Source organism: Hemitrygon akajei, chromosome 17 (assembly GCF_048418815.1).
Source record: "Hemitrygon akajei chromosome 17, sHemAka1.3, whole genome shotgun sequence".
Classification (NCBI taxonomy): Eukaryota; Metazoa; Chordata; class Chondrichthyes; order Myliobatiformes; family Dasyatidae; genus Hemitrygon; species Hemitrygon akajei.
Genome location: NC_133140.1, coordinates 58,383,630 through 58,411,552, shown reverse-complemented (window position 1 = coordinate 58,411,552; position 27,923 = coordinate 58,383,630). Strand labels below are relative to the sequence as shown.

The window sequence follows — 27,923 nt, the reverse complement described above, 5'->3', positions numbered from 1 at the left end:
TAGCAATCTGGATGTAATGATACGACTCAGCTCCAAACAAACAACCAGGTTAATAAAAATCTTAATGTTATTCATAAATAAGTTCATGGAGCCAAGCATCCACTGCCAATTTGAGCAGAGTTTCAAATTTTCTTTTTAGGAAGAGGTAGTGCTTCATCTAATTACGGTATGTGAAATAAATATATATGCCCATTTTTAACTTCTCACTTGTCGTTCTCAATCCAATCGCATGCACTGGATGCAGTTGGGGCTTCAGGCAGTTCAGTGAGGAAGTCCTGCCTTGAAATGCATCGAGAGACTTCGTTGGTCAAAGTATCATGGGATGGAACTTTGTCACATACAGTCATAGACTTTGTCACACACTCTTTGGCCTAACTGGTTCATGCCAACCAAGATTCCCATCTAAGTAGCAGAGTAGCGTAATGGTTTAATGGTTAGCACATCACTTCAGATCACTCAATTCCTACCACTGATTTTAAAGAACCTGTACATTCTCCCTGTGAATACGCGGGTTTCCTCTCACAGTCCAAAAACAAACTAATTGGTCATTGGAAATTGTCCCATGATTGTTAGACAGCTGCCAATCCCAGGGGATCATGGGTTTGTGTCCCTGGTGGACTGTGTCCTCTCCAGGGTGCAAACCTGGGTGGGAAGATTTGAAGAACCGGCTGTTACCCATGCAGCGGGTTCCCCCTCTCCACGTCACTGATGTAGTCCAAGGGAAGGGCAAACACTGATACAGCTTGGCACCTGTGTTGTCGCAGAGGTTGCCAGAGTGAAGTAAACAACATCAAACTGCCTTAGGGACCCCGGCTCCAAATTTCTTCCTCTGGGTTTACTCCCAAAACCTTTCCCCATGGGTGGGTATGGCCACAAGGCAGTGGAGGTTTAAAAATCATAGGCAGGCTGCTGTCCAAGGCTAACAAGCCACACCTGCCCAAAGCAACTGGTTTTGAGGCGCCAGTGGTCCGCCTTTGCTCCTTCTCTTGTCAGTAGAAACAGTTCCATTGGGACTAGTAACTAAGCCACACATGAAAGCCAAGAGTTGGACTTGGTGATTAAGCTAGGGTTGAATCAGGGGAATTGCTAGGCGGCGCAGCTTGGTTCAAGGGGTCAGAAGGGCCTATTCTGCGCTCTCAACAAACAAAATAAACAAATAGTTTTTCCTCTACACCTTTCTAATCCATGCACCTGTCTAAAATAAGTTTTAAATGTTGTTAATATACCTGCCTCAACCACTTCCACTTGCAGCCTCATTTCATATACTAATCACATGTGAAATTTGCCAGTGTCTCCAGTAGACTTTAAAATGTTTCCAACATTGAGTGATTTCTAAAGATTATTTAAACTGAATTAAATAACCTAAAACGTTGTCACATTTAACCATGAAGACCACCGCCACACACTGTTACAAGTAAACAAAAGCTAAAGGCCTAATTATATTTTAAAGACCATACCAAAAACCACTGGAAACATGTAGCAATCAAACTCTAACACGGTGGAGACACAGCATCACTACTTCAACCATAACTATCAAATATTACAGACAATCAGTTTGAAATGAATGACATGATGGAGAGAACACAGAATCAGAATACAATTAGATCCTTGAGTGCAATTTATTTAAAGAAATCAAGGCAAACCTATGATCCAGTTCCATATATCCACATTTTTCCCATGTCCTTTAGTTATCAAAAACTGATAGAACACCAAAAGAATTGTTCATGAAGCATGAATTGCTATTTTCTAAGGAGTTGCAACTAAAGCATCTGGTCTGTACAAGTATTTCTTCTTTATGCTGTAATTTTCATGATATAGAGTTTAGCATTTTTAATAATTTTCCTATATCTGTGATTTTCAATACTGTCTATGACCCTAATGACATATACATAGACATCTAATTCACCTTCAATGTACATTGATTCTTCACTTGATCACATTCTATGGCTTTTAAATTCAGAGTGGAAGTCCAGATATTGGCCAAGTTAACAAACATTCCTCATTTGTTCTATCAACACGATGCTTCCACTTACACAGCTTAACCCACCATCCTGAATGAAACACACACCAAAGATGCTTCATGTCCTGTGTACTTCTAGCACTTTTAAAATAGCAAATACTAAAACTTACATACTCTCCAGCTCACTACATCTTTGCTGACTACTGAGTGCACAGCTGTACAATGCTATTTTCCAGCACTCAGTCTGCAAACTTCATTGTTCTGATAATTCAAGCACTTATCTATATACTTAAATTCTGCATTCATCACTCCTTCAAGCAGTACACTCCAGATTCTAACCACTGAATGAAAAAACTATTCAGATCCCCTTTAAACTTCCGAGCCCTTACCTTAAACCTATTCTCTCCAGTTTAAGATGCCTCTGTACTGAGAAAGTCTCTTGCAATCTACCCCTTACACGTTTCTCAGTTTTGCACTCCTTAAATTAGTCCTCCCATATCTCTTCCACTCCAAGAAAAAAAATATATCCAGCCTATCCAGTTTCTAATAATACAATGCTGCATCCCAGGCAACCTCCTAGAGAATCTCTTCTGCATTCTCTTGTACCAACTTAGAAGTTAGAAGTGCACACAATACTCTGGATGTGACCTAAGCAACGTGTTATAAAGTTGTACAATCCTGTCCTTTTATTCTATATTTCTGTTAATGAAGGAACACATTCTACATCCCTTCATAATTACCTTAACTACTGGTGCTGCCACTTCCACGTAAATTTAGACTTGCAAAGCAAGATCCCTCTGCTCCTGAACACTTCCGTGGACCAAACTATTTTCTGTGCATGTCCTACCCTTCCAAAAGGAATCAACTCACACTTTATGGGAGTGAATTCCATAAGCCATTGCTCCGTCATTTTACCAATATCCTGTAGTCTAAAGATTATCCTCACCTTCATCATTACCATCAGTTTTCGCAACATCTGCATGTACCAATCATACACAGTGGCATAACAGGTACAGCCATTGCCTCATAGCAGCAGAGACCCAGATTCATCCTGACCTCAGGTACTCTGTGTGGAACATGCACCTTCTCTCAGTATTTGTATGGGTGCTCCCATTTCCTCTCATATCTCAAAGAAGATTAATTGGCTAATATGAATTGCACCTAGTATGCAAAGAATGATAAAATATGGAGCAAGTTAGAGAATTTTTTTTTATATAAAGGTATCACTGTAGGATTGGTTCAAGTAAGTAGTTGATGACATCAGCATTGTTGTGGCAACACCATCTCAGATGGCAACGTGATGGTGCACAGGAGTTAAATAGATAGCAGGTGTCACAACGACTACACAAATAAAAATATTGTACTTGTTGTCAAGTAAAGATTTGAAAATCTCTTTCAGAGCTCTAGCAACACCATCCCTTGGCACTTATGGCATCACAGGGATACATCTCATCAGGCCCTGGTGAGCTGGCCAGCTTAAAGTTTTCTAAGATATTTAACACCATCATTTTAATGGTGCTGAGGGAACAACACTGCAAAATGAAAATGAGAATGAAGGACATCTTACTTTCAAAAACACACCAACTTGTGTTATTTCTCTGTTACCCACAGTGAAAAGTATGAACTTGAGGAAGGAGGAAGGAGCATTGGATTGAGAACATGAATATCAAACGGGCCACCCGTGGGTGTTTCATTCGGATGCATTGTGCTACTTCACCTGCCCATTAGAGAAGTTTGTGTGATCACCTATTGGACAGTCCAAACAAGGAAATTATGTGAAAGAAATTACATGGTGATATGGTGATACAATATTGTATGGTGAACTAACATAAATCTTGTACATAAGTGGATTCTCTACGTTGTATTTTGAACGGTAGTGTACAAATGTACTGAATTACACATGCAATTTAATGAAAAGTATTTTTCTCAAGAAACCAAAACATTTCCACTTCTCTCATGATAGACACTTCACTCACCTCACTTCAGAATTATTTTTGAGCTGTGAAGCATTTTGGTGAAGTGCAGTCAATGCTTGTAACTTTGGTAATTATGGCTTCAAATTGAACAAAGCTAAGCCCTACAGACAGCAAAGATTATCAACGATTAAATCAGCTTTAACAATATTTGTCCAATGATAATGATTTCAGGAGAGCACCCATGGGAATTTGATTTCCAAGTATTTAACCAGGAAAGGTGATACCTTACCGGCTGCCTGCCTTTTGATCACTGAGGATCACTCTGCTATGCTATCAGAGAGGGGAGAGCCTGCCGCTGTGCTCAGAGAATGTTGCCCAGGTTTTCTGCATTTTGAATGTGGACCTGGACTACAGACTTTTCCTGGTTATATAGTTTTTTTTGCATTCTGTTTTTCACCCAATCTTATTCATTTTTTTGATGGAGGAGGGATTTGGTGGTTGACGTGCCTGTTATGTTTTTGTTCTTTTTTTTGTGCAGGGAGGGAGGACTTGGGGGAAGATCAAAAAGGCCTTTCTTGGCTTCACAAGTACCCAAAGAAGAAGAATTTCAGAGTTAAATACTTTGATAATGAATGAACCTTTTAAAATCTGTTAAGTTCCAAAATGCTTTGCCTCTCCCTGAAAGAGCCCTTGTGCAATTTGACCCCTCTCCCCAGAAGGGGATGATGGCGAAGGATTGAACGTGTGGTGTTTGGGAGTGGTGGGGGTGTTGCAGTTCATTATCAACTGTATCTTCACATTACACACAAACAAGTTTTAATCAGTTCTTTCTCTAACCACATTCTTCCACTGACATCAAATTTGGGGAGTTTTAAGTGATCACCAAGGCCTGAGATTGGATGTTATAATCCAGGTTGAAAAGGTATCTGGGAATTTTGAATGTGAGCATTGTCTGGAGATCAGTACAGTCAATGGAATAGCAAGCAACAGGGGAAAAATGAGAAACAGTTAAGATATTTCAAGGCACGTACAGAATAGGAACAAGCATTGTGGGAACAAGCATTGTACAGCTCAGCTACTGTACTGTAAACATTCACAGCAATTTAGACAATATACAGTGCTACAGGTTGCATAACTTTAGGAGATAATAGCTTATGCAATGTACAGTCTGATGTATGGCTGAACAGGCTACAATTCTAATGAAACTACTTCAAACATCAGCCCAGATGTTAAAGAGCAAATACAACAGAGTTCCACAAATAGGATGACAACATGTTTTTATCCAGGAGGCACACAACTTCCTCTTAAGGCCCACCACATGTACACTATGCATACAATATTACAATATGCATCTACAGTGCAAGAAAAAGTTAGTGAGCCCTTTGTAATTACCTCATTTTCTGCATTAATTACTCATAAAATGTGGTCTGATCTTCATCCAAGTCACCATTCTAGATAAACACAATCTGTCTAAACTAGTAACACAAACAACTGCACTTTTCATGTCTTTATTGAACACACTGTTTAATCATTCACAGTCCAGACAGGAGAAGTATGTGGACCCTTGTATTTAATAACGGTAGAACCTCCTTTAGCAGCAATATCCTGCACCAAATGTTTCCTGTAGCTGCTGATCAGACTTGCACAATGGCAAGGAGGAATTTTAGACCATTCCTCCATACAAAACCATTTCAGTTCATCAATATTTTGGGAATACCTTGCAAGGACAGCCTTCTTCAAGTCATGCCACAGCATCTCAATTGGATTAAGGTCTGGATTCTGACTTGGCCATTCCAAAATACTAATTTTCTTCTTTGTAAACCATGCTCTTGTTGATTTACTCTTGTGTTTTGTGTTATCTTGTTGCACCATCCAACTTCAATTAAGCTTCAGTTGACAGACTACTTCCCTGACATTCTCCAGCAAAATGTTTTGATACAATTTTGAACTCATTGTTCCCTCAACGACTGCAAGCTGTCCAGGCCCCGAGGCAGCAAAGCAGCCCCAAACCATGATGTTCCTTCCACCATGTTTCACAGCTGGGGTGAGGTTTTGGTGCTGGTGTGCATCTCTACCAAAAATTTCAACTTTTGTCTCATCTGTCCAGAGTACATTGTCCAACATCCAGGTGATCATTTGCAAATTTGAGACATGCAGCAATGTTTTTGTTTTGGGAGAGTAGTGGTTTCCTTCCATGAACATCATTCTTGTTCAGTGTTTTTCTCATAGTGGACACAAGAACAGAGACTTTATCAAGTTCTAGAGATTTCTGCTACTTCACTGTTACCCTTGGGTTCTTTCTCACCTCCTTCAGCATTCCTTGGCTGGATGCTCATCTCATCGATTGGACCATCTGACTCCCAATAGCTTTTGTAGAAGGCATCGCCCCAGAGGTTCACGTATTTCTTGAAACTACACTGCGATTGTTTAAATGGTGTACCCAGTAATGATGAGAAGTAGTACAATTGTTTGTGTGTTATTAGTTTAGGCAAATTCTGTTTGTCTATTATTGTGACTTAGATGAAGATCTGATCACATTTTATGAGCAATTAATGCAGAAAACCAAGTAATTGCAAAGGGTTCACAAACTTTTTCTTACAACTGTATGTCTTAACTAATTAGTAGATGTAAATATGATAAACATCAGCAAAAGTACCAACTTGCAGTTTCACATAATAATAGTAATAAAAATGTGACCAGTACCGAAGAACATCAAGAAATTTCAAATTAACTTGGGGCCACCTCTTTTCATGTTATACGTCAATGATTTGGATGACAGAATTGATGAATTTGTGACCATGTTTGTGGATGGTAGGTGGGGGGCAGGTGCATTGAGGAAGTAGAGTGCCTGCAGAAGGACTAGGACAAAATGGAAGAATGGGTAAAGTCGTCGCAGATGGAATACGGTGTAGTTTAATATATGGTTATGCACTTTGGTAGAAGGAATAAAGTTGTAAATTTTTCTAAACGACAAGAAAATACAAAAATCAGAGGTGCAAAGGGGCTTGGAGTCCTCAAGCAGATTCCGTGTAAGTTGTAACTTTTAAGTTCAGTGGAGGTAAGAAAAGCAAACGCAATGTTAACATTTATTTCAAGGGAATATACAAGCAAGGATTTCACAGAGTCTCTAAAGGGCACTGGTCACACCGCACTTGAAGTATTGTGAGCAACACACAAAATGCTGGAGGAACTCAGCAGGCCAGGCACTTTTTGGGCCAAAACCCTTCAGCAGGACTGGAGTAAAAAAAAGCTGAGGAATAGATTTAAAAGCTGGGGGGAGCGGAGAGAGAAACACCAGGAGACAGGTGAAACCTGAAGGGGGAGGGATGAAGTAATGGTGAAAGAGACAGAAGGCTGTGGAAGAAAGAAAAAGACAGGGGAGCACCAGAGGGAGGCGATGGGCGGGCAAGAAGATGAGAGAGGAAAAAGGGAATGGGAAATGGTGGGGGGGTGGCGATGGGGGAATTACTGGGAGTTTGAGAAATCGATATTCATGCCATCAGGTTGGAGGCTACCCAAACGATTATAAGGTGTTATTCCTCCAACCTAAGTGTGGCTTCATCATGAGAGTGGAGGTGGCCATGGATGGACATATCAGAATGGAAATAGGAAGTGGCTGCTGGAAAATCCTGTTTTTTCTGACGGACGTAGGTGCTCAGCAAAGTGGTCTCCCAATCTACATCACATCTCACCGATATACAGGAGGCCACACTGGGAGTACCGGACACAGTATATGGTCCCAACAGACTCACAAGTGAAGGGTCATCTCACCTAGAAGGACTATTTAGGGCCCTGAATGGTAGTAGTGAAGGTGGAGGTGTAGGGGCAGACGTAGCACTTGTCCCACTTGTAAGGATAAGTGCCAGGAGGGAGATCAGTGGGGAGGAACAAATGGACAAGGAAGTCGCGTAGGGAGCGATCCCTGTGGAAAGCAGAAAATGGGGGGGGGGGGGGGGTGAGTGAAAGATGTGTTTGAAGAAGTAAGTCTGAAAAAATGGCTGTATTGTTTGGAATGGTAATTGCTAAGAAATTAATCCTGCAAATGTGGAAAGTGGACTCTGTGCCTACGTACGATCTGTGGCTGAGAGAACTGGCAAATACTTTACATTTGGAGAGACCGAGACTACGTAATGAGGACAGAGGGGACATCTTTGAAAGGATATGGGGCCCTGTATTGGACTTTCTTACGGGGTGAGGACTGAGGCTTTTTTGGTGCAGTGCACCTCTGCTGTGTATGTTTACTTTTGCCTTTATATTATTCTCCCTTTTGCTGCTCAATATTTAATTTGATTTTGTTATGGTCATGGTTTTTGTGGATGTGCTGTACTTTTTGTTGTTGTTTGTTTGTAGAAAAAAATAAAAAAAATTTTAAAAATGTGTTTGGTGATAGGATCCAGTTGGAGATGATAGAAGTTTGGGAGAATTATGCACTGGATGCAGAGGCTGGTGGGGTGGTAGGTGAGAACAAGAGGAACCTTATCCCTGGTAGAGTGGTGGGAGGATGGAGTAAGAGCCGACCTGCATGAAATGGAAGAGACGCAGTTGAGGGCAACATTGAAAGTGGAGGAAGGGAAGCCCCTTTCTTTGAAAAAGGACATCTCATTCGTTCTAGAATGAAAAGCCTCACCTGGAGAGCAGATGCAGTGGAGATAGAAGAACTGAGAGAAGGTGGCAACGATTTTACAAGTAACGTGGTGAGAAGAGGCATAGCCCAGGTAGTTATGAGACTCCATGGGTTTATAAGCTGTCTCCAGAGATAGAGACAATGAGGTCGAGAAAGGGGAGGGAGGTGTTGGAGATGGACCAGGTAAATTTGAGGGCAGGGTGAAAGTTGGAGGTAAAGTGGGTGAAGTTGACGAGTTCAGCATGGGTGCAGGAAGCAGCACCAATGCAACACAAGAAAAGTGTGGGACGGTCACCAGTGTAGGCCTGAAACACAGACTCTTCCATGTAGCCGACAAACAGGCAGGCATAGCTGTGACCCGGGTGGGTGCCCATGACCACACCTTTTGTTTGAAGGAAGTGGGACAAGCCAAAGGAGAAATTATTTAGAGGGAGGACAAAGTTCCGCCACGCAGAGAGAGGTGGAGGAGGGGAACTGGTTAGGTCTGGTGTCCAGAAAAAAACTGAAGAGCTTTGAGGCCTTCCTGCTTGGGGATGGAGGTGTACAGCGACTGGACATCCATGGTAAAAATAAGATGATAGGGGCCAAGGAACCTGAAATCATTGAAAAGATCCAGAGTGTGTAAAGTGCCATGGATGTAGGTAGGAAGGGACTGAACTAGGAGGATAAAACAGAGTCAAGGTATGCAGATATGAGTTCAGTGGGGCAGGAACAAGCTGAAACAAATGGGGTCGTCCATCTACAGACCACAGAACCTGCTGACTTCAACGCCGGCATGTCCAGACATCTCCAGACTGTGATCCCAGCTGAAATCCACCAGGTTGGGAGTACTGTGAGCAGTTTTGAGCACCTTATCTAAGAAATCATGTATTGGCATCGGGCAGGAACGAAAGGGTGAACAGATGAGGAGTGTCTGATGGCTGTGTGCCAGTACTTGCTGCAAATAAGAATGAAGGGGAATCTCACTGAAACCTATATTGAAAGGACTAGATAGAATGGACATGGAGAGGATGTTTTCAATAATGGGGGAGTCCAGATCCAGGGGCAGAGCCTCAGAATACAAAGACGCACCTTTAAAACAGAGATAAGGAGGAATTTCCTTCCACAAAGGATGGTGAATCTGCAGAATTCATTGCTGTGGAGGCCAAGTCATTGTGTATATATTAGGGCAGCACTGTAGTGTTTCTACATTCTCCCGGTGACCCCGTGGGTTTTCTCCAGGTGCTCTGGTATCCTCCCTCAGTCCAAAGCCCTACTGGCCAGTAGGCTAATTGGTCATTGTAAATTGTCCAATGCTTAGGCTAGGATTAAATCAAGGGACTGCTAGCAGTGGGGCTAGATGAGCCAAAGGGCCTGTTCCACGCTGTATCTCAATAAATGTTTTTAAATTATGTATTTAAAGCTGTGATTGATAGGTCTTGATTTGTAAGGGTGGCAAAGGTTATGGGGAGAATGCAGGAAAAGGGGGTTGAGATGGATAAGAAATCAGCCAACATTAAATTATGGAGCAGACTCAATGGGTTGAATGGCATAATTCTGCTCCTACGTCTTGTGTCTCACATATAATTACAAATTACAATCAAGCTCCAACTGAACCTATCAAACCTATCTTTCTATTAGAGACAGATACTTATGAATACAAGAACAAAAATAGTGCACCTCATGAGGTTGTTTAAGCTTTGTAAAGACATTAGATTGTCTAGGATACATGAATTTCAGAAGCTCAGTCTGAAGTTGTTCAACATCCAGACCATACGTTGCTGCATAGCATCCGGAAGTCACCCAAAGGGGGAAAATAAACATTTGAAGAATATACATTCTGGGATGAACTGCTTGGGAATTAGGCAGAGAATTGGAGGTGTTGAGCTGGCTGCATTCCTCCAGCAGTTTGAATTTGACAAATAAATCAGCCAATTTCTAACTGGCCTCAAGAGATGTGAAGAAGGCAACACCATGCTCAGCAAGTACAATATATTTAATAGAAAAAAGCACAAGTAAATCTACCTCTCACTTGGAAGGCATGTTTGAGTTCCCAAGAATAGCGTAGGAGGAATTGAACAGGCTGTACTGCAGCTGCTGTGCTTAAATAATACCAATGAATGTATAAGCCCAAATGGAATTTAACACTTCTCCTTACCAACAGTGCTGAGTATTTCCAGTATTTTCAAATCTCAAATTTTCAGCATTTGCAGTATTTTATCCAAATACTTAATGTTACATTTGCTTTTAATAATTTTAGTCAAATTATTAAAATATAATTTAAATTACTGCATAGCTATCAAGTCAATTGTGACATAATAGGAAGAAAAGTAAACCAAAGATAAACCGAGCAATACAACAGCAAAATCTTATAATATCCCATTTCTACCGCTACCTTCCAACGTGGTAACCACTGTTAGAGCTGACCTGGACTATTTGCTGATTCTTCTGCCGTCATTTGCATCAGCAAAGCAACTTGTTGCCGTTCTGAGAGTGGACAGCCTGCTCTAATTCCTGCCCCAAACAATCCAGACCTTCTGGCTCCAGCCTCCTTCTTCACTCGTTTCCGCTCCGGACCTTGCTTCTCTGCAAGCAAAGTTGACAAAAGAATTTTTCTTTTAAATGCAGATGGATTTTTAATGCTAAACATAAAAATTCAAGCTCATTTTTCCACTACCTTCAGGTCATTCTCCCTAATGTATCTTCTAATGACACACACACACACTCAGGTATCTCATATCAACATTCATCATCTGTGAGCCTGGGATACCCAAGCATCTGGAAAAACACCTGATAAAATGGAACAACAAAACTAATCCTCTCTTGTACATGTGTCCATTTCATTACTAACTCATTATATGACATTAGGATTCTGTACAGTTATCATTTCCATTTCCCAGGCCAAAGAATAAATTTGGAACTATGTATCATTAATTGTCATTCAGCATAATCACTGACTTTAGCTTTCATAAAAACCTTGATTAAAAATTCTTAGTATTCCACAATGTAAGAAAAAATTATCCTATTTTAAATGGCTATTGCAAATAGCCCAAAATTATCATTACAAACAAAGCCAACACATTGGTTAAAAAATATGGATTGCCAAATGCACTAATAAATCCTCAAATCATATTGCAGTAGAAAAACATTTTCCCAGAAAATCCTTAATTCAATGAAGTAGAATGTAGTCAGTGCTCTTATATTCAATTATTTTCCATTTTCTGGAAGTTTACAAGAATATATTATGTAAAACCAGTTTTAATATTCCAACAACTTCAATCAAGATTTGAAATGTTAATGTCAATACACAAGAACTAAGAATAGCAGTAAGCTATCTGGCCTCTTGACCCCATTCCAGCATTCATTCGCATGGCTGATTCTACTACCTCAACTCCAGTTTCTTGCATTATTTCCATACTTCCCAATTCACTTGATAACCAGAAATCTATCAATTCTCACAATTCTTCAAAGAATTCCAGAGAATTCCCATCCTCTATTTCTCCTAGTCTCAGTCCAAAACAGTCCACAGTTCATTCTGAATCTGTGTCTTCTCATCCTCCACTCTCCAGTCTAGGGAAAAAAAATACTCGCTGTATCTTGCCTCGTATCTGGACTAAGGCCAGTGAATCTTCAACATGTACCAAATGTGTCATTACTCTGATGGAAAACCAAAACTGTATACAATACTCATGCTGCCTCACCAATGCCCATACTACTGTAATAAAGTTAAATTACTTTTTTCAAATTTTCTCATTGTAAGACCAACATGCCTTTATAATCATTGGCTCTACCTATATATATTGGCCCTCAGTAACTTGAATGCATGCACACCCAGGTCCCTTAAAACCAGCAGCATTACACAATTCTGTTATGTTCATTACAGATAAACTTGCATTATTTCCCACCACTGTATAATCCATGTGCTATGGTCTTGCCTTTATTCCTTGAAGCCTCTTTATATCTCCTCTGCACTTACAACCTCACCTAGCTTGATTGGGTCAGTAAACTGCAACATTCAATCCCCTCAGCCAAAAGGTTGATAAGGACTGAACAGATGAAGCACTAGCATAAATTGCTGTGGTACTTCACTAGTCATTGATTGCCAACCAGACAAGGTTCAGTTTGTTCCTAGTCTTTCACTTTTGTCCAATAACCAATTCCCAACCACATCACTACGCTACGTTTAATTCCATGTATCCTAATCTGATTTGACCCATTTCTTGTGTTGATCTTTGCCAATATCATGATTGTTAAACAAGCTGAGATTGTTTGCTGCATCAGTATAATAATAGGGCTACGGGAATACATTATTTGTTAATACCAAAACTGTTGGAATGAAGGATTTTAATCCTCATTCACCTCATTAACAGTTTTATTAATTGTCTGAGTTTAAGCAATTTGCTAACAGTAGTTAGGGAATATGATAGGGAATATGTTGTGGCAAACAGGAAGAAAGACAAGTGCATTTCTATTTATTAACCTTGGTCTCGAACATAAAGGGGGCTGAGGACATGAGTAGTACTTAAATCCTGATGAGATTGCACATAATCTGTACCCAAAAATCTTTCCATCTTCGGGTTTCTTGGCTATATTCAGGACTGAAAGATTTTTCAATATGTATGTGGGCAAGGAAATAGACAAGGTACAATAATAGTCATAATTGGTTTCAGAAGATGTTATGGATTACTCCCTACTGCTTCTTACATTATAACATTTCCAGCTTCTCAGTAAGGACCGATTAAATACAAGGCTATATCAGTGTGTTTCAGTTTTTTTTCATGCAGAAGTATATAAATGAACCACTATTGTGAAGAAAGCTACACAGAAATTTTTATTTAAAACCTGAACAACATTAAGCTGGTAAATATGGTATTACCAGAAATCACACCGGTACATCCATTAACTACTTAAATTAAGGACTGATGATGTCTAGTACTGGTGGCTAAAGAGAAAAATCACAATTAAGGAAACCATAATTGCAACCGCTGCATAAAGAAAGCACATTGTGAAACACAGCAATAATTTTTATATTGTAGTGTTCACATCTTCTGATGGCATGCAAAGAGCCTGAATTTCATCAGCAATCAACAATTTCAAAATAATTCTATGGATCAGATTCAAGAATAATAGAATCAAATTGCAAAAGCATTTATTTCAGCTCATTCTCTCTGTCATTTGCTCTTTAAATGAGGGACAGCATTAGTTGGACATGGCCCATCTTTCCACATAGCTATATACTCCCAAGTAATAAGCTGTCAAGTCTAGTTCACTTTTTAAAATTATTACCGAATCCTCCACCACCACTTCCCAATCATAACAACTTGCTGTGCTTCAAAAAACTTCTGCTAACTACATTAAATCCGTTTCTTCAGTTATTGACACTGCAGGTCTACAAGATTCGCCCCATTACTATCAAAACACTAATTTTGAGAATCCATTAAAAACTTGTTTAATAATTTATGCTCTGATGAAAAAGTCCCGTTTCGCTCAGACCTCTCTATAAGGAACTATCCCCCTTACCATATTTGACTGCCTTCTAGCAAGTCACCTTTGCATCCTTTTCAAGGCCTTGATATTCTTTTAAAGTTTACAAAATGTACCAGTGACCTAACCAGAAATTCATTAAAGCTTGGTCTAACTTCCATATTATTGTTTGCTACATACATAAACACACAAGGATTGCTTTGCAAGGAAAATAAAGTGAAGTAACAATGCTGATAAAAGTACAGCTACAGTGCACAGTTTAATAAGTGTACTGGTTAAAGGCCCAGTTTAGTAAACAGCAATCTGAAACAAAATATTAAATAGACCTCCAGAGTGAGGTTAGAGAAAATCTGATCCATTGAATTTAGTATGTACAAAAGTCATAGAAATGATTAAGGACCAATATTGTGTCTTTTTCATAAAGAATGATGTATCAGATGGCAATTATCAAGTAACTGCAGAGACTGGAAATCTGAAAAGAATGAACACAAAACACAAGAAATAGACAGAATGTCAGGTAACACCATCAGTGAAAAGAGAACTGCAATTTATGTTTCAGGTCAATGACCTTTCATTAGAGTTGGAATAGTGAGAAACAAGACACACCCCATCCCCAAAATAAAAGACAAAATCAACTGGCCATATTCATGACAGCAATTGCACGTAGTAGACAACCACAAGAATTAATGCTTGGGCCTCTTTTACTTGATATATAATTAGTCGTCTCTTTTAAGTTTACTTGCTGGGGAAGTAAACTTCATCAGGATGCTGAAAAGAGGTTGCCTGTGGTATATAGGTTGGGGTGGACTATATAGCAGGTATTATTGGGGAATAATTGAGGTTGAATTCCATGGTAGGACAAAAAGAATTTTTATTCCTGAAAATAGTTTTCCTTAAATGGTGGTTTAAGAACTATTATATATGAAACAAAGTCAGTAAATAGATACAGCATGAAATTATTAAAGTAAATGGGACTTTAGTCTTAACTGCAAGGTTATTGAAGTATAAGAATAAGCAACAATTGCCACTCCTGTGCAGGATGTTGGCTGCAGTACTTCACAGAATTTTGGGCTCATTATCCAAGGAAGGATAATACTTGCATTGGAGGCAGTGCTATGGCAAAGACTGAGGTTATCAAGCCACATCACAGAATAGCTGAGGAAACAAAAAAAACACATGCCAGTTTACCACCATTAACTAGCAATCAAATCTGTAAAATATACTGTAAGTTAAATGTCTCTAAAATTTAGAAACATTCCCAAGTAGAAGCTACAACAGAAATAAAAATATTCAAATGAACTAAATCAATGCAAAAATATAAATCTTTTGTTTTAACTGAATGGATACATCATGTCATGCCAATTCTAACATGGAAAAATAAACTATATTACAGCAGTACTGAGTTGCTGTCTTCAAGAACGCTTTCGATCACTATTTTCTTCAAATTGCTACACAAAGCTTAAGAGCTTTCCAGACATTTAGTATTGCAGCTTTGCTTTGGTAATTTGCAATGGCACAACAGAGGTTTATTATAAACAAATCCACCATTAAATATGTTAGTACCTACTAGGTAACAGATGCAAAATTGTTTGCTATTTAGGATGCAACTCACCTTGGCCCTATTACACACTTAGAACTTCCAACCTAACTGCACGTCACTATGTTGACTAATTTTAGTTTAACAGGTGATAATTTCACACATTCTACAATTGCAGTTTAAACTAGACTGCAGTCACCTGAATACACAGTATTCAGATAAAACAAAAGATGAAACCTCATGAGATTAAACTAGATCGTACCAGTCATACTAGAAAATATCTCATTTATTAATTTTATGCATCAGGTACTTCCAAATGAGAAAGCATGAGGACACTTGCAAGAATTAACTGGAACTAATAAAGTGCTTCTTACTTCTGGATGCTTTAAAGCATGTTACAAATAATGAAGAATTTCTTGTGTACACACAACAATTTTAGAGAAGTGCAGCTGCCAGTTTAACAAATCCCCACAAAGAAGCAAGAGAAATCAGCAACTGATCTGTTTTTGTAGAGTTAGTCATGATAAAAAGGTTGATGCTGAACAGTTCCAGTTCACTGTACTTATTTCAAAGTGTTAAGAACTATGTTAGAGTCATGGGATATTACACAGCTAAGATGGATGGGACTGCTGTTAAAGCAGTTCTTCAACTAAAGCACCATCAAACACTGACAGACTTTCCAGTGGTTATACCGCAGGTATAAACAACTGCTCTGGCTGAGATACTAATCATTTCTTCACAGCAATATATGAGGGCACTGGGCTCATTCAATTCCTGCCCTGCCATCCCCAATAGAACAAGTTCATCAGTCCCATAACCCTCCTCTCCTGCATTCTCTGACTTCCTCACACACACACAACATTGCTTAGATTTTCCTGCCATTTTTATAAACACCACATGAAACCCAGAACCAGTGAGTTTTAAGGCAACAGAGCTAACTGCTGCATCATTTTGTTATAAACTCTTTCCCTATTCCCCTCTACCACCACCATCTAATGAGGCATGAAACTATAAAGAGTTTTACTGACCATTTGGTTTGCTGAAAATAGTTCTGCTGTAATGGAACGTTCAATATAAATACTGAACTAGCAGAGTGGGCAAGTATGTTATCGCAAAAGAAATGTTTGCAACTTTTTAAGATAAATACATCTCCTTGCTAAACTAAAACAGGAATGTTAGGATGCTAGATTCTGAACATGAGACATTTGAAAAACATGAAACATTTTGCTAACGTGATTTGGATATACATTATCCTCCCTGATAAACTCACTTTCACCAATGAACCCTTCCCATCTACACACAGTTAACAGCATCCATCAGTGAGATGCAATCACATGCCTTATCCACAGCAGTATAGAAGAGAGCTGATGCCAAGACAAGTGGAATGGTATTGAGGGTACATGCAAATAATCACAAAGGAACATTTCAGGTACAAGAGCAAAATATGGTGGATGCCAGAAGCCTAAACTAAGAGGGATGGATGTAAAAAGAAAGTTTGATATGGGGAACCTAACATGGAAGTATTAACTACGGGAAGGTGGGAAAAACTTTTCAATGTCATTGCAAAATGAAAACCTCTGTATAATGGAAAATTCCAGTAAACCCGAAACTAACATTAATTAGGTCGTCTGGTATGCCTGATGTTAGAAATCTGTAGTAGAAATCAAATGATTTCATAGATGCAATTGCTCAAAAGTCTACAATATAGCTTCAGATGTTGACAAAAGATCACACATTAAATATATTTAGCTCATTGAAGCGGTACATCTTAGACACAAGCAAAAACTATTAAAAAATTTAAAAGGAAAACCAGTATTGTGTCAGACATCACTCTATAGAACTGTTCAAAAGTTTTACATTTATTTTCCCTTTTGCAAATTTTTGAAATATTACATTTTAAAACTAATTTCTTAACAATTGAACACGAAATAACTATTAATTGCTGTGACACCGAAAGCACCCCCCCCCCCACACACACACACACAACAATTAGCTGCATACCATGTTTCTAATTGGCAGAATACTGTCAATTTCTTGTTTGGGATGCAAGTGCTGTAATGTCATCCAAAATAACTTTAAGTTTCTAAACATCATTGACCAGAAGGCGTCACAAAATTCATATCTTTCCTTCAAATCCTTACCCATCATTTCTGGACTTTTACGTGTTATCAAGTTAACAGTGTTGACATCATAAATGCCAAACAACAAAACCAAATCACAACACCAAGAGCACAAAATAGGATCAAGAAACACCTCACGTCTCCTGCGCCATTCAATACAATTGTGGCTCATCTCTGCTGGTCTCAACTCCCCTTCTATACAATTTTCCATACCATCAATTTCTTTATGTATTAAAAATATAATCCAAATTTGCACCTTAAATCAGTCTATTGAGGAGGACAGTGCCACCCTCGAGGGCAAAGAAACCCAAAGTTAAAGTAAGATTTATTATCGAATTACGTATAGGTTACCATATACTACCTCGAGATTCATTTTCTTGCAGGCACTTACAGGAAAATAAAGAAATACAGTAGAATTTATGAAAAACTATACCTAACAAAGACTGACAAACAACCAATGTGTAAAAGAACACACAATAAAACATAATACGGAGAACATGAGTTGTAAAGAGTCCTTGTAGAATTAGTTCAGAGTTGTGGTATATAAGGTTCTTCATACCGATTCAGGAGCCTGATGACTGCAGGATAATAACTGTTCCTCAATCTGGTGGTGTGGGACCCAAGGCTTCTGTATGTCCTGCCCAATGGTAGTAGCAAAAAGAAAGCATGGCCTAGATGGTAATGCTCTTTGTAGATGACACCACCAATCTATCCCTAGCAGATTTCGAATCTCTTGGTTCATCTAGGACTTCTGGTTGGGGAAGATTGAATGATTTTGTAGGAACACACTTGTCCACAACAGTCTTTATCACCACTAGCCAAAATGATCTCAAACTGGCTGGATATTTACAGCAAAATGCAGTAGGCAAGGTTATTTAATCAATCTCCAATCAGGAAAAACAAATTATGTGGGGGTAATTCTTCCGTAAGCTAAGTACCACAGCGCACCTGGGTATTCTGGGGAGTTTCTTTAGCAGATACAAGGCTCAAAACATGAGTGTAATGGAATACTCCCCACCTGCCTGGTTGTGTCCAACCTCAACACTGAAGACCAAGCTATTAGCGTGAATATTTTTGACAACAGCTTTAAGATCCATTTGCTGCCGGAGTCATAGGTTGTTCTTCTAGGACAGTAGAGTTAATGCGTCTTTTGAACTAAATAGGGTGGCATGGCAGGGTAGTGGTTAGCATGACACGTTACATTACCAGCGACCCAGGTTCACTGGCCATTGCTGCCTGTAAGGCGCTTGTACGTTCTCCTTATGGCCACGTACTCCAGGTTCCTCCCACAATCCAAAGACATACCAGTTGGTCATTTAAAGTGTCCCATGATTAGGCTAGGGTTAAATCTGTCAAGAAGCCTATGCAGCAATTTTCTAAGTGCTGGAAGGGCCTACTCAGCGCTGTTTCTCAAATAAATTAAACGGCAATCACTAAAGAACCTAACAGGAACATTGTTCAATTTTATGACACATGAACATTTTTATGATTAGGTTCTGAAGATTTAGCCAACTAACTTTGCTTTTCATCCAATTATTAAAATGAAACTTTGCTGTACTCTTAGGTTTTTAGTGGGACTTCTGACATTTCTTTATGATCAAATGCAAATTATATTAAGAATGCTTATGCATATTCATGTATATAAAGTATTCCCCCCCCCCTCCCCAAGAAGTTTTCATGTTTTATTGTTTTACAAATTTTAATCATGGTGGATTTAATTTGGCTTTTTTTTGGGACACTTTTGCGTTTTGGTGATCTAAATTAATTACAAACATAAAACACAAAATAATTGAACGCATAAGTATTCACCCCCTTCAAGTCAGTATTTAGTGGATGCACCTTTGGCAGCAATTATAGCCTTGAATCTGCGTGGATAGGTCTCTATCAGCTTTGCACATTTGGACACTGCAATTTTTCCCCATTCTTCTTTACAAAACTGCTCAAGCTCTGTCAGATTGCATGGGGTTTGTGAGCAAACAGCCCTTTTCAATTTGGATTGAGGTCTGGACTCTGACTTGGCCATTGCAGGACATTAACTTTGTTGTTTTTAAGCTATTCCTGTGTAGCTTTGGTTTTATGCTTGGGGTCATTATCTTGCTGGAAAACAAATCTTCTCCCAAATCACAGTTCTCTTGCAAGCTATTTTTGCTGCATTTATTTTACCCTCTACTTTCACAAGCCTTCCAGGGCCAGCTACTGTGTAGCATTCCCACGGCATGATACAGCCTCCACCATGCTTTATGGTAGGGATGGTGTGTTTTTGATGGTGTGCAGTATTTGGCTTACGCTATTCTCCCACAAAGCTGCGACTGGTTAAGTACCCAGGCAACAGTTGCTGTATGTGCAGTCTCTCCCATCTGAACGACTGAAGCTTGTAATTCCTCCAGAGTTGTCATTGGTTTCTGGGTAGCCTCACTATTCCCCTTCTTGCACAGTCACTCAATTTTTGAGGACTGCCTGCTCTAGGCAGATTTACAGCTGGGCCATATTCCTACCATTTCTTGATGATTCACTTAACCAAGGGATATTCAGTGACTTGGAAATTTTCTTGTATCCATCTCCTTCTGCTTTTCAATAACCCTTTCATGGAGTTGCTTGGAGTGTTCTTTTGTCTTCCTGGTGTAGTTTTTACCCGGGTGCTGGCTCACCTGCAGTTGGACCTTCCAGATACAGGTGTATTTTTTACTACAATTAATTGAAACACCTTGACTGCACATGGTGATTTGGTGATTTCCATTTAACTAATTGTGTAACTTCTAAAACCAAATGGCTGCATCAATGCTGATTTGGTGTGTCATATTAAAGGGGGTGAATTATTTTATGTTTTATATTTGTAGTTAATTTAGATTCCTCTGTAGAGATCTGTTTTCACTTTGACAAGAAAGTGTCCTTTTCTGTTGATTAGTATCAAAAAAGCCAAATTAAACCCACTGTGATTCAATGTTGTGAAACAATAAAACATGAAAACTTTCAAGGGGGATGAATATTTTCTATAGGCACTGCATATAGTATTTAAATTCACTGACAGGAGTGTGTGCAGTGAAAAGAAATGATATTTTATGCTGCAAAATGTATGAATTCAAATAAATTTGACATAAGTCAAATACATCTGTCTGGTTGTTCATACTTGGTTAATAACACAATAGATGTTATATACATACATTAATCTTGAAATGAGTTCAAACAGAATATATACACCACGGAAATAGATCAATGGATTACATAACTTTAGCATATCCTAAAATATTGCATGAGTTAACATTTGTAAATATACATAGGTAATCACACTTAATGACTTTTTGTTCTTACAGAACACAGAAAATGCATCTGTTGATCTCCTTTTACTCTACATCTCTCAATATTCATCAGTTATGCTTGCAGATTGATGATTTTATCATACTGAAATTGCTTGCATCAGCCATTTAGGTGATGCCCAGATTTAAAAAAATATATATACATCTGCATCAACATAACATTCATTTACCTTTTCTTTCGAGTTTCTTTTAGTCACTGTTTGCTCTTCGTCTCTAGGTTCTCTCTTCTGAGTGGTTATATTTCTCTTAATTTCACCTCAATTTCCCCTCCTTCCCCTTACTCCCTTCATGCTTCACCTTTGCAAATGGAATATGAAAATCTACATGCAACACTTGATTCATTTTTATTTATCCTCTCATGCTTCTTCAAAAAAAAGACCATGGTACACTTGCTTTTAAACAACTTATTGTCTAGACCTGAGTAGCAAATTTCTCTGTACAATAATTTAACTCTTTAGGACAGATATTAAGATTGATAGAACTAAAATACTGTATATCAGCATACTTCATCTCATTACAAAGTACAGCATACTAATAATTACCATTCCTCTAAATTGATATTTGCTTTGTAGCTTCAGAGTTTTTAGTTTGCTCTATGAAGAATAATTTATTTGATATTTATCCTTGGTTACTTACTGATGATGTTTTTCTTCCTCTACATGTCTGGCAATTTCACGACGTAAATGTTCAACTCATAATGAAACTTGACCTAACAAGTCTGTCTTTGCTCCAACATTAAAATCTTGCTTCTATTTCTTTACTAAAGTCTTACGACTTAAGTCTTAATAGTAAGCATTTGACTGTCTTTTCCATTCACACATTTTTTGATGTTTTTGTTTTGAATAACTTTCTGAAGCTCTTTGTATTTACCTCAACTTTGCTCCCCAAATCATTCCAGCATTAAATAAAGCATTAAGTTTGATCTAATCTTCTGATGCACCAATAGGAATTCAGCCTCTCAAGTATTTTCTCAAACCATGTATTCTACTTACACCATTCCATCTCCAGCTTAAATATTTCCAATTGCTGATCCATGATTCTATTTGCAAAATAATCTAAGATCTGTGAAAGATTTTCAGTGGTGCCATTGTCTCTGCCTTTGACGAGTAAAAGACTTCAATTCATTCTTAGTTCTGACAATTGGATTCATAAGATTTAGCTGTTACAGGCTTTCCTTCCCTTGAATAATTAGTTGCAAATTATAAAGCAACTGCACTTTTGCAGAAGGGATAAAGGATTAAAGCCAAGTTATATGGCCATTCCAAGAGCCCAGTTAATACTGAAGCTTCCGGTCCAATAATGAGTCCATTATGATCTTTATTACTTCTTCTGTGCTTCATATTTACATTTATACAATTGTACACAAGATAGCTTAATTGCTTTGTGACGGAAAAGATGCACAAATATCATTTCTGCTGTGCTTGTAGCCAAGCACAGAACAATTGCAAACCTTCAAGAAAAATTCAAAACAATGCAGATTTTAGAATACATTGTAGCAATGGCTGTAAACTATGGACAGTAATTATTTCAAAGTACATTTCCAGAAAGAGTTTGCTTAAAAGGTTTTTGTCAGATGAAAAATTCTCACAATCATAAGTATCAGTTTATGCCCATGAAAGAGAAAAATTAAGAGAAGCAACTGGGATTAATGCCAAAATGAATTTGAAGAAGTTTGGCTCAGAATTACACAATTATTAAATCTGAGAAACAAAACTAAGTAAACTTATTCTGGATTCTAATTATTCCAAATGTGAATAATCCCAAACAGTATCCAAGGCATGGGATGCATGGCATGCAGTTTAAAATCTCTTCACATATTGAAAGGATAATTGTCCAAGTGTTATAGATCATTTTGACCTTATTGGAATTGTTGTGCAAAATGTACTTTACTACTAAATTACATTTTTTTTTAAGACAAATTAGATCTTCTTGTAGCAGGTCCATTAGGTCAGCTACCAAATTTTCATAATTGAAAGTAATCAATAGGAACACGGAGACTATGTCAACATATTTAAAGGCTCAGTTCAGAACTTACTTTAAAAATTAATTATGATCAACTTTAATTGCCTTTTTCTTACCTGAGGATTTGCTTCCCAATGCAGCCTGCAAAAACCTGTTGGAGAAAGTATACACTGAGGAACAGAGTAGACATTCCAATCACAACAGGGAGAGAACTGCACTGTAAATCAAGCAGAAAGCTAGGTTTCATCCCAAACAAAGCAGCAACAGTCTTGTTGACAAATGTATAGTATTATTCAGCCAGGAAGCATTAATACATGCAAGTCAGCTGTCACCACAATTGCTACTAAATAAGATTCTAATTGACCATGTTTCCACTTCCAAATTTAGTATAATCCTATATTCTAGTTATTGTAATAACTAAGTTCAAATCCATCATTCCTACGTATTTTTATGGTGCTTTTTGCTTTAAGAAATAGTAGTATCATTCATTCTGATTGGTATTAGTTTATAATGAAATCATTGATTTCAAAATTGTAAAATAAAACTATTTTCCGCACAAAGGTTTGGTGACTACTTCTACACTAGACTCCTGCTTCCATCACAATATTAGTTAAAATAACTGATTCAAGTGCAGGAGTGAACACACTAAAAACTTGAGTTTTCAGTGGGTTTTTTGTACCTTCCTGTTGATAAACAACCACAGAGAAACAAGTCTAAAGGGAAGACCCCCATTATTGGTTATGTGGATACAAAAAGGATAAAGCCAAATACCTTCCATAAACTCTTTTCTCTGTAGCTACTAGCCCCATCCTTACCAACACAGACTCAGGGAAGGATAAGCAGAGACGGGAAAGCAGCAGCTCAGAGAGTGATGATATTCTTAATTATGTGCATCAACAAGCAATCATTTGCAGTAAAATTCTTAGCCTTTTGTTTTATTTACATGTGGCAATGATCCATTGCAATCAATGTGCAATACAAACAATGTTGTTACTTGATCCACAGGGAACATTCTAACATCTGCATATATTCTTGATCTATTACAACAAACACCAATAAAGGTTCATTGTCCTGATTCTGTAATCAGAAGAAAGCGGAAATCAGGAAGTTGTGGCCCAATTATGTCAGCTTTACAACAATCTAACTTGCAACACCACCTCACCAAAACATGTGCATGGAAACATAGGAAAGCTTGTAAAGTTGTGGCTTTTTTCTACTAGATTTCAGAATCAACAACCTCCACATTAACATTTCTCACTGCAATCCATTTCCACTTAATGACCTATAACCTTTGTCAATTTTTACATTGCTCTAAATTTAACCATTCCAACACCTTACAAGCTAACCACTTTTATTCCGCCCTCTATAAACTTATCCAAACCCCTGCTAATTTTGCCTCACTCACTGATCCAGTTTAATCAAACCCCTGTTTATTGATCCAAGTTAGTTCCACATGAAGCAATGCCTCCATTTAAATTGCTTAGTTATTTTTTGAAACAACTGTCTTCAGCTCTAATTTCTTCCAATTGTACGGCATTAAGATATTTGTATTTCTCCATTTCTGGCCTCCTGAGCACCGTTCTATTTAATTACTCCTTTAATTGCCAACAATTTGAGTATTAAAATTTCTCTCCCTTCTGATCTTTTCTCCTTTAAGACATCCCTTAAAAATCAATGAATTTGCCCAAAGTTTTATTAATCCGCCCTTTATGTTATACTTTGTTTTGTAACGTCTCTGAATCGTCACATTTTACTATCAAAGGTACGAAATAATGAAGTTATTGTAGGTGTTAATACTTTAGATTGAAAAAAATACTTTTGTCTTTCTCTTCACATTTTCATTTTCCACTTTACTTCACAAACAAAGTTACATTGCATTAAAATTTTAAATTTCAATTCCTTAGGTTCAGCTTACCCCAGGACAAGTTCCACAGTTTTAATGGCTGAAGCAACACATTGCTTATTATCCTGTTTACGCCAGTGTCTGAACTTGGGCACTATAGCCATCACAATCAGAGTAACCAAGTTCACAAATTATAAGAGGAACAATAAGAAATTGTTATATGGCTATAATTGTGAACTATGTCACATGCTGCTGGTTATCCAGAATATACCGCAAAATCTATTCTCCAAATATACTGCACATTCCAATATACCTACCTGCACCATACAATACAAAAATTAAGTGGCCAATTTAATTTGAGTCACAGAAATTTGATTTATCAATAATCCTCAAAGAATATGATGCTGAGGAAAAAAATGTGACTATCTTTGACTTCTCAAGTTTACGTTTCTTGGAAATTTTTAGCACTGGGTTTAAAAGTATTAAAGGTAACGAGTAAAAGTATGGTTACAAAGTTAGATTTTATGGAGCAGTTTGAAGGCAAGGAGGTGGAGAAGTTCAGAGGCAATTCCAAAGGTTAGCACCCAAGTAGCTGGCAGTATATCTCCCAACAGCAGTCAACAAAATCAGTTTCTACAAACGACAGGATCAGCAATCCAAGGCATGCAAGTTTTAGCTGGCATCAGAGAGAAACTGAGAGCAAAGCCAGAGGTTATTTTTAAAATAAACTATAAAAGACAGAGACAATGCCACAAAAGAAGCTAAAGTAAGCTAAGTCAATTTCAACACAGGCAGAATTATGGATAAAACTGATGAAGTGAGGAAAAAATGGGAGGCTGAAGAGCATTAGAATAATCAACAAATTCTATATAATATATAAAATCCAGACTTTAACATTTATCCATTTGCAAATGGTGCTCAGATTATTTCCTCCCTTACATCCGTCTGCCACCCTGCATTGTTTCCACAATCTTTCACTCATTTTGCAGTGATTCTGAGACTAGCTGATACCTGGATTCTGGTTTTAATTATTTAAAGATCTCTTTTCAAAAGTTAATAAGCAGAGATAACAGAAAGTATTTTATAAATTATTAAGGCAAAGTTTCTCTGATCATTCCATATAGCTTTGAACTTTGACATTAAAATTCTGACTTGTGGGTACTATGTTCAGTATGTCACATTCATTTAGAGATCACCAGTGGATGCAGTAACACTGCAGTTCAATGACAGCACTTGGAAGGGATGATGGGGTGAAAGTTGGTTGAATGGTTGATATGAGGTGTGGAAGATTCAAGATTCAAAGTGCATTTATTATCAACAAATGCATAAACTTTACAACCTTGACATTTGTTTGTTTAACATGCAGTCACAAAGCAAGGAACTAGAAGAATCCATTTTAAAAGACCAATTCCCAGTGCCCACAGAGAAAGAAAAAAACCCAAATCATGCAAACAACAGAAAGAAGCTTACTTAAGCAAAGACTTTTGAGAGTTACAAGATAGCCAGAAAGAAGTTTAAGAAAGGACTTAGTAGAGCCAGAAGGGGGTATGAGAAGGCTTTGGCGAGTAGGACGTATTAAAAAAAAATCAAGGCATTCTATACATACGTGAAGAACAGGAAAATGACTAGAGTTGTGGGTATGACCGATCAGGGATAAAAGAAATATGTGCCTGGAGTAGGACAAGGTAGAATATTCACCAGCAGGAAGGACATTTGCAAATGAGGACAATGTAAGACAGGATGCAATGCTGGAACATTAAAAAAGAGGACTTGCTATAACTTTTGATAAATATTAGGATAGGTAAGTCCCTGGGGACGGATGTGATATATCCCAGGTTACTACTGGAAGCGAGGGACAAGACTGGATGGTGACAAATGTTATTACTTTATTCAAGAAAGAGATATCCTGAAAGTTATAGACCAGTGAGTCTTACATCAGTGGTAGGTAAACTATTGGAAAAAATTCTTAAAGACAAGATTTATGAGATTTATGAGTATTTGGAGAACCATGATCTCATTAGGGGTAATTAGCATGGCTTTGTGAGGGGCAGGTTATGCCTGAGTCTGACCATATTCTTCAAAGAAGTGACAATGGTTGTGTGGATTCCGAACTGGCTTGCCCACTGAAGGTAGAGGATGGTAGTAGATGGAGCACGTTCTACCTGAAGCTCAGTGACCAGTGGTGTTCAGGGGAATCTGTTCTGGGACACCAGCTCTTGTGATATTTATAAATGACATGGATGTGGAAGTAGAAGGGTGGGTTAGTAAATATGAGGATGTCACAAATGCAGATGGTGCTGTGGACAGTATAGAAGGCTGTTGGTTGGTTACAACAGATATTGACAGGAGGCAGAGCCAGCCTGAGCAGATTGTGTTCAACCTGGAAAAGTGTGAAGTGGAAGGTCAAGCCGGAAGGCAGAGTACAAGATTAATGGCATAGGATTCTTAGAACAGGGGGATCTTGAGGTCCACATCCATAACTTACTGTGCAAGTTAATAGGGTGGTTAAGAAGGTGTATGCTGTGTTAGCCTTCATTAGTTGAGGGCCAGAAGATATAACTGGTTGGACAACAGATGGAGTCCTGCGTTCAGTTCTGGATGGGTTATTAGGAAGGATAAGATAGCTTTACCGATGATGCAGAGGCAACTTAACAGGATGCTGCCTGGATTAGAGAGGACATTTAATGGGGATAGGCTGAGCAAACCAGGGCTTTTCCCTTTGGAGTGAAGTAAGATGAGAGACAACTTGATAAAGGTGTATAAAATAATGAGGCATAGATAAGAGCATCCAGTGACTTTTCTCAAGGCAGGAAATAATAATTTTTAAAATGGTATAATTTTAAGGTAATTGCAGTAAAGTATAGGTGGTTGTCAGGGGAAGACAAATTTTTTAAAAAAGTGGTGGGAGCATAAAACTCACTTTCAAGGGCGATGGTGGAAGCAGATACATTAGGACATTTATAAGATTCTTATATAAGCACATGGATGAAAGAAAAATGGAGGGCTGTGTGGAAAGCAAGAGATTAGATTGATCTTGAAGTAGGTTAATAGTTTAGTACAACATCATGGGCCAAAGGGCCTGTACTGTGTTGTACTGTTCTATGCTCATTTCAATTTAGTTCAAGTATTTAGTACTTCTCAAAAAAAGTTTATATTTCAGCATTAAACATCAATAACTATTTTT

General features: G+C 38.1%; 1 protein-coding gene across 1 annotated transcript in view; it reads right to left on the bottom strand.

Moving 5' to 3' along the window:
• The window catches only part of ankrd11 (ankyrin repeat domain 11), a 163,237-nt gene that overhangs the window by 54,408 nt on the left and 80,906 nt on the right, over window positions 1–27,923 (bottom strand). Inside the window, exon 5 of the mRNA XM_073070221.1 lies at window positions 10,907–11,065. Coding sequence (XP_072926322.1) covers window positions 10,907–11,065 — 159 coding nt within the window. The remainder of the gene's footprint in view (window positions 1–10,906; window positions 11,066–27,923) is intronic.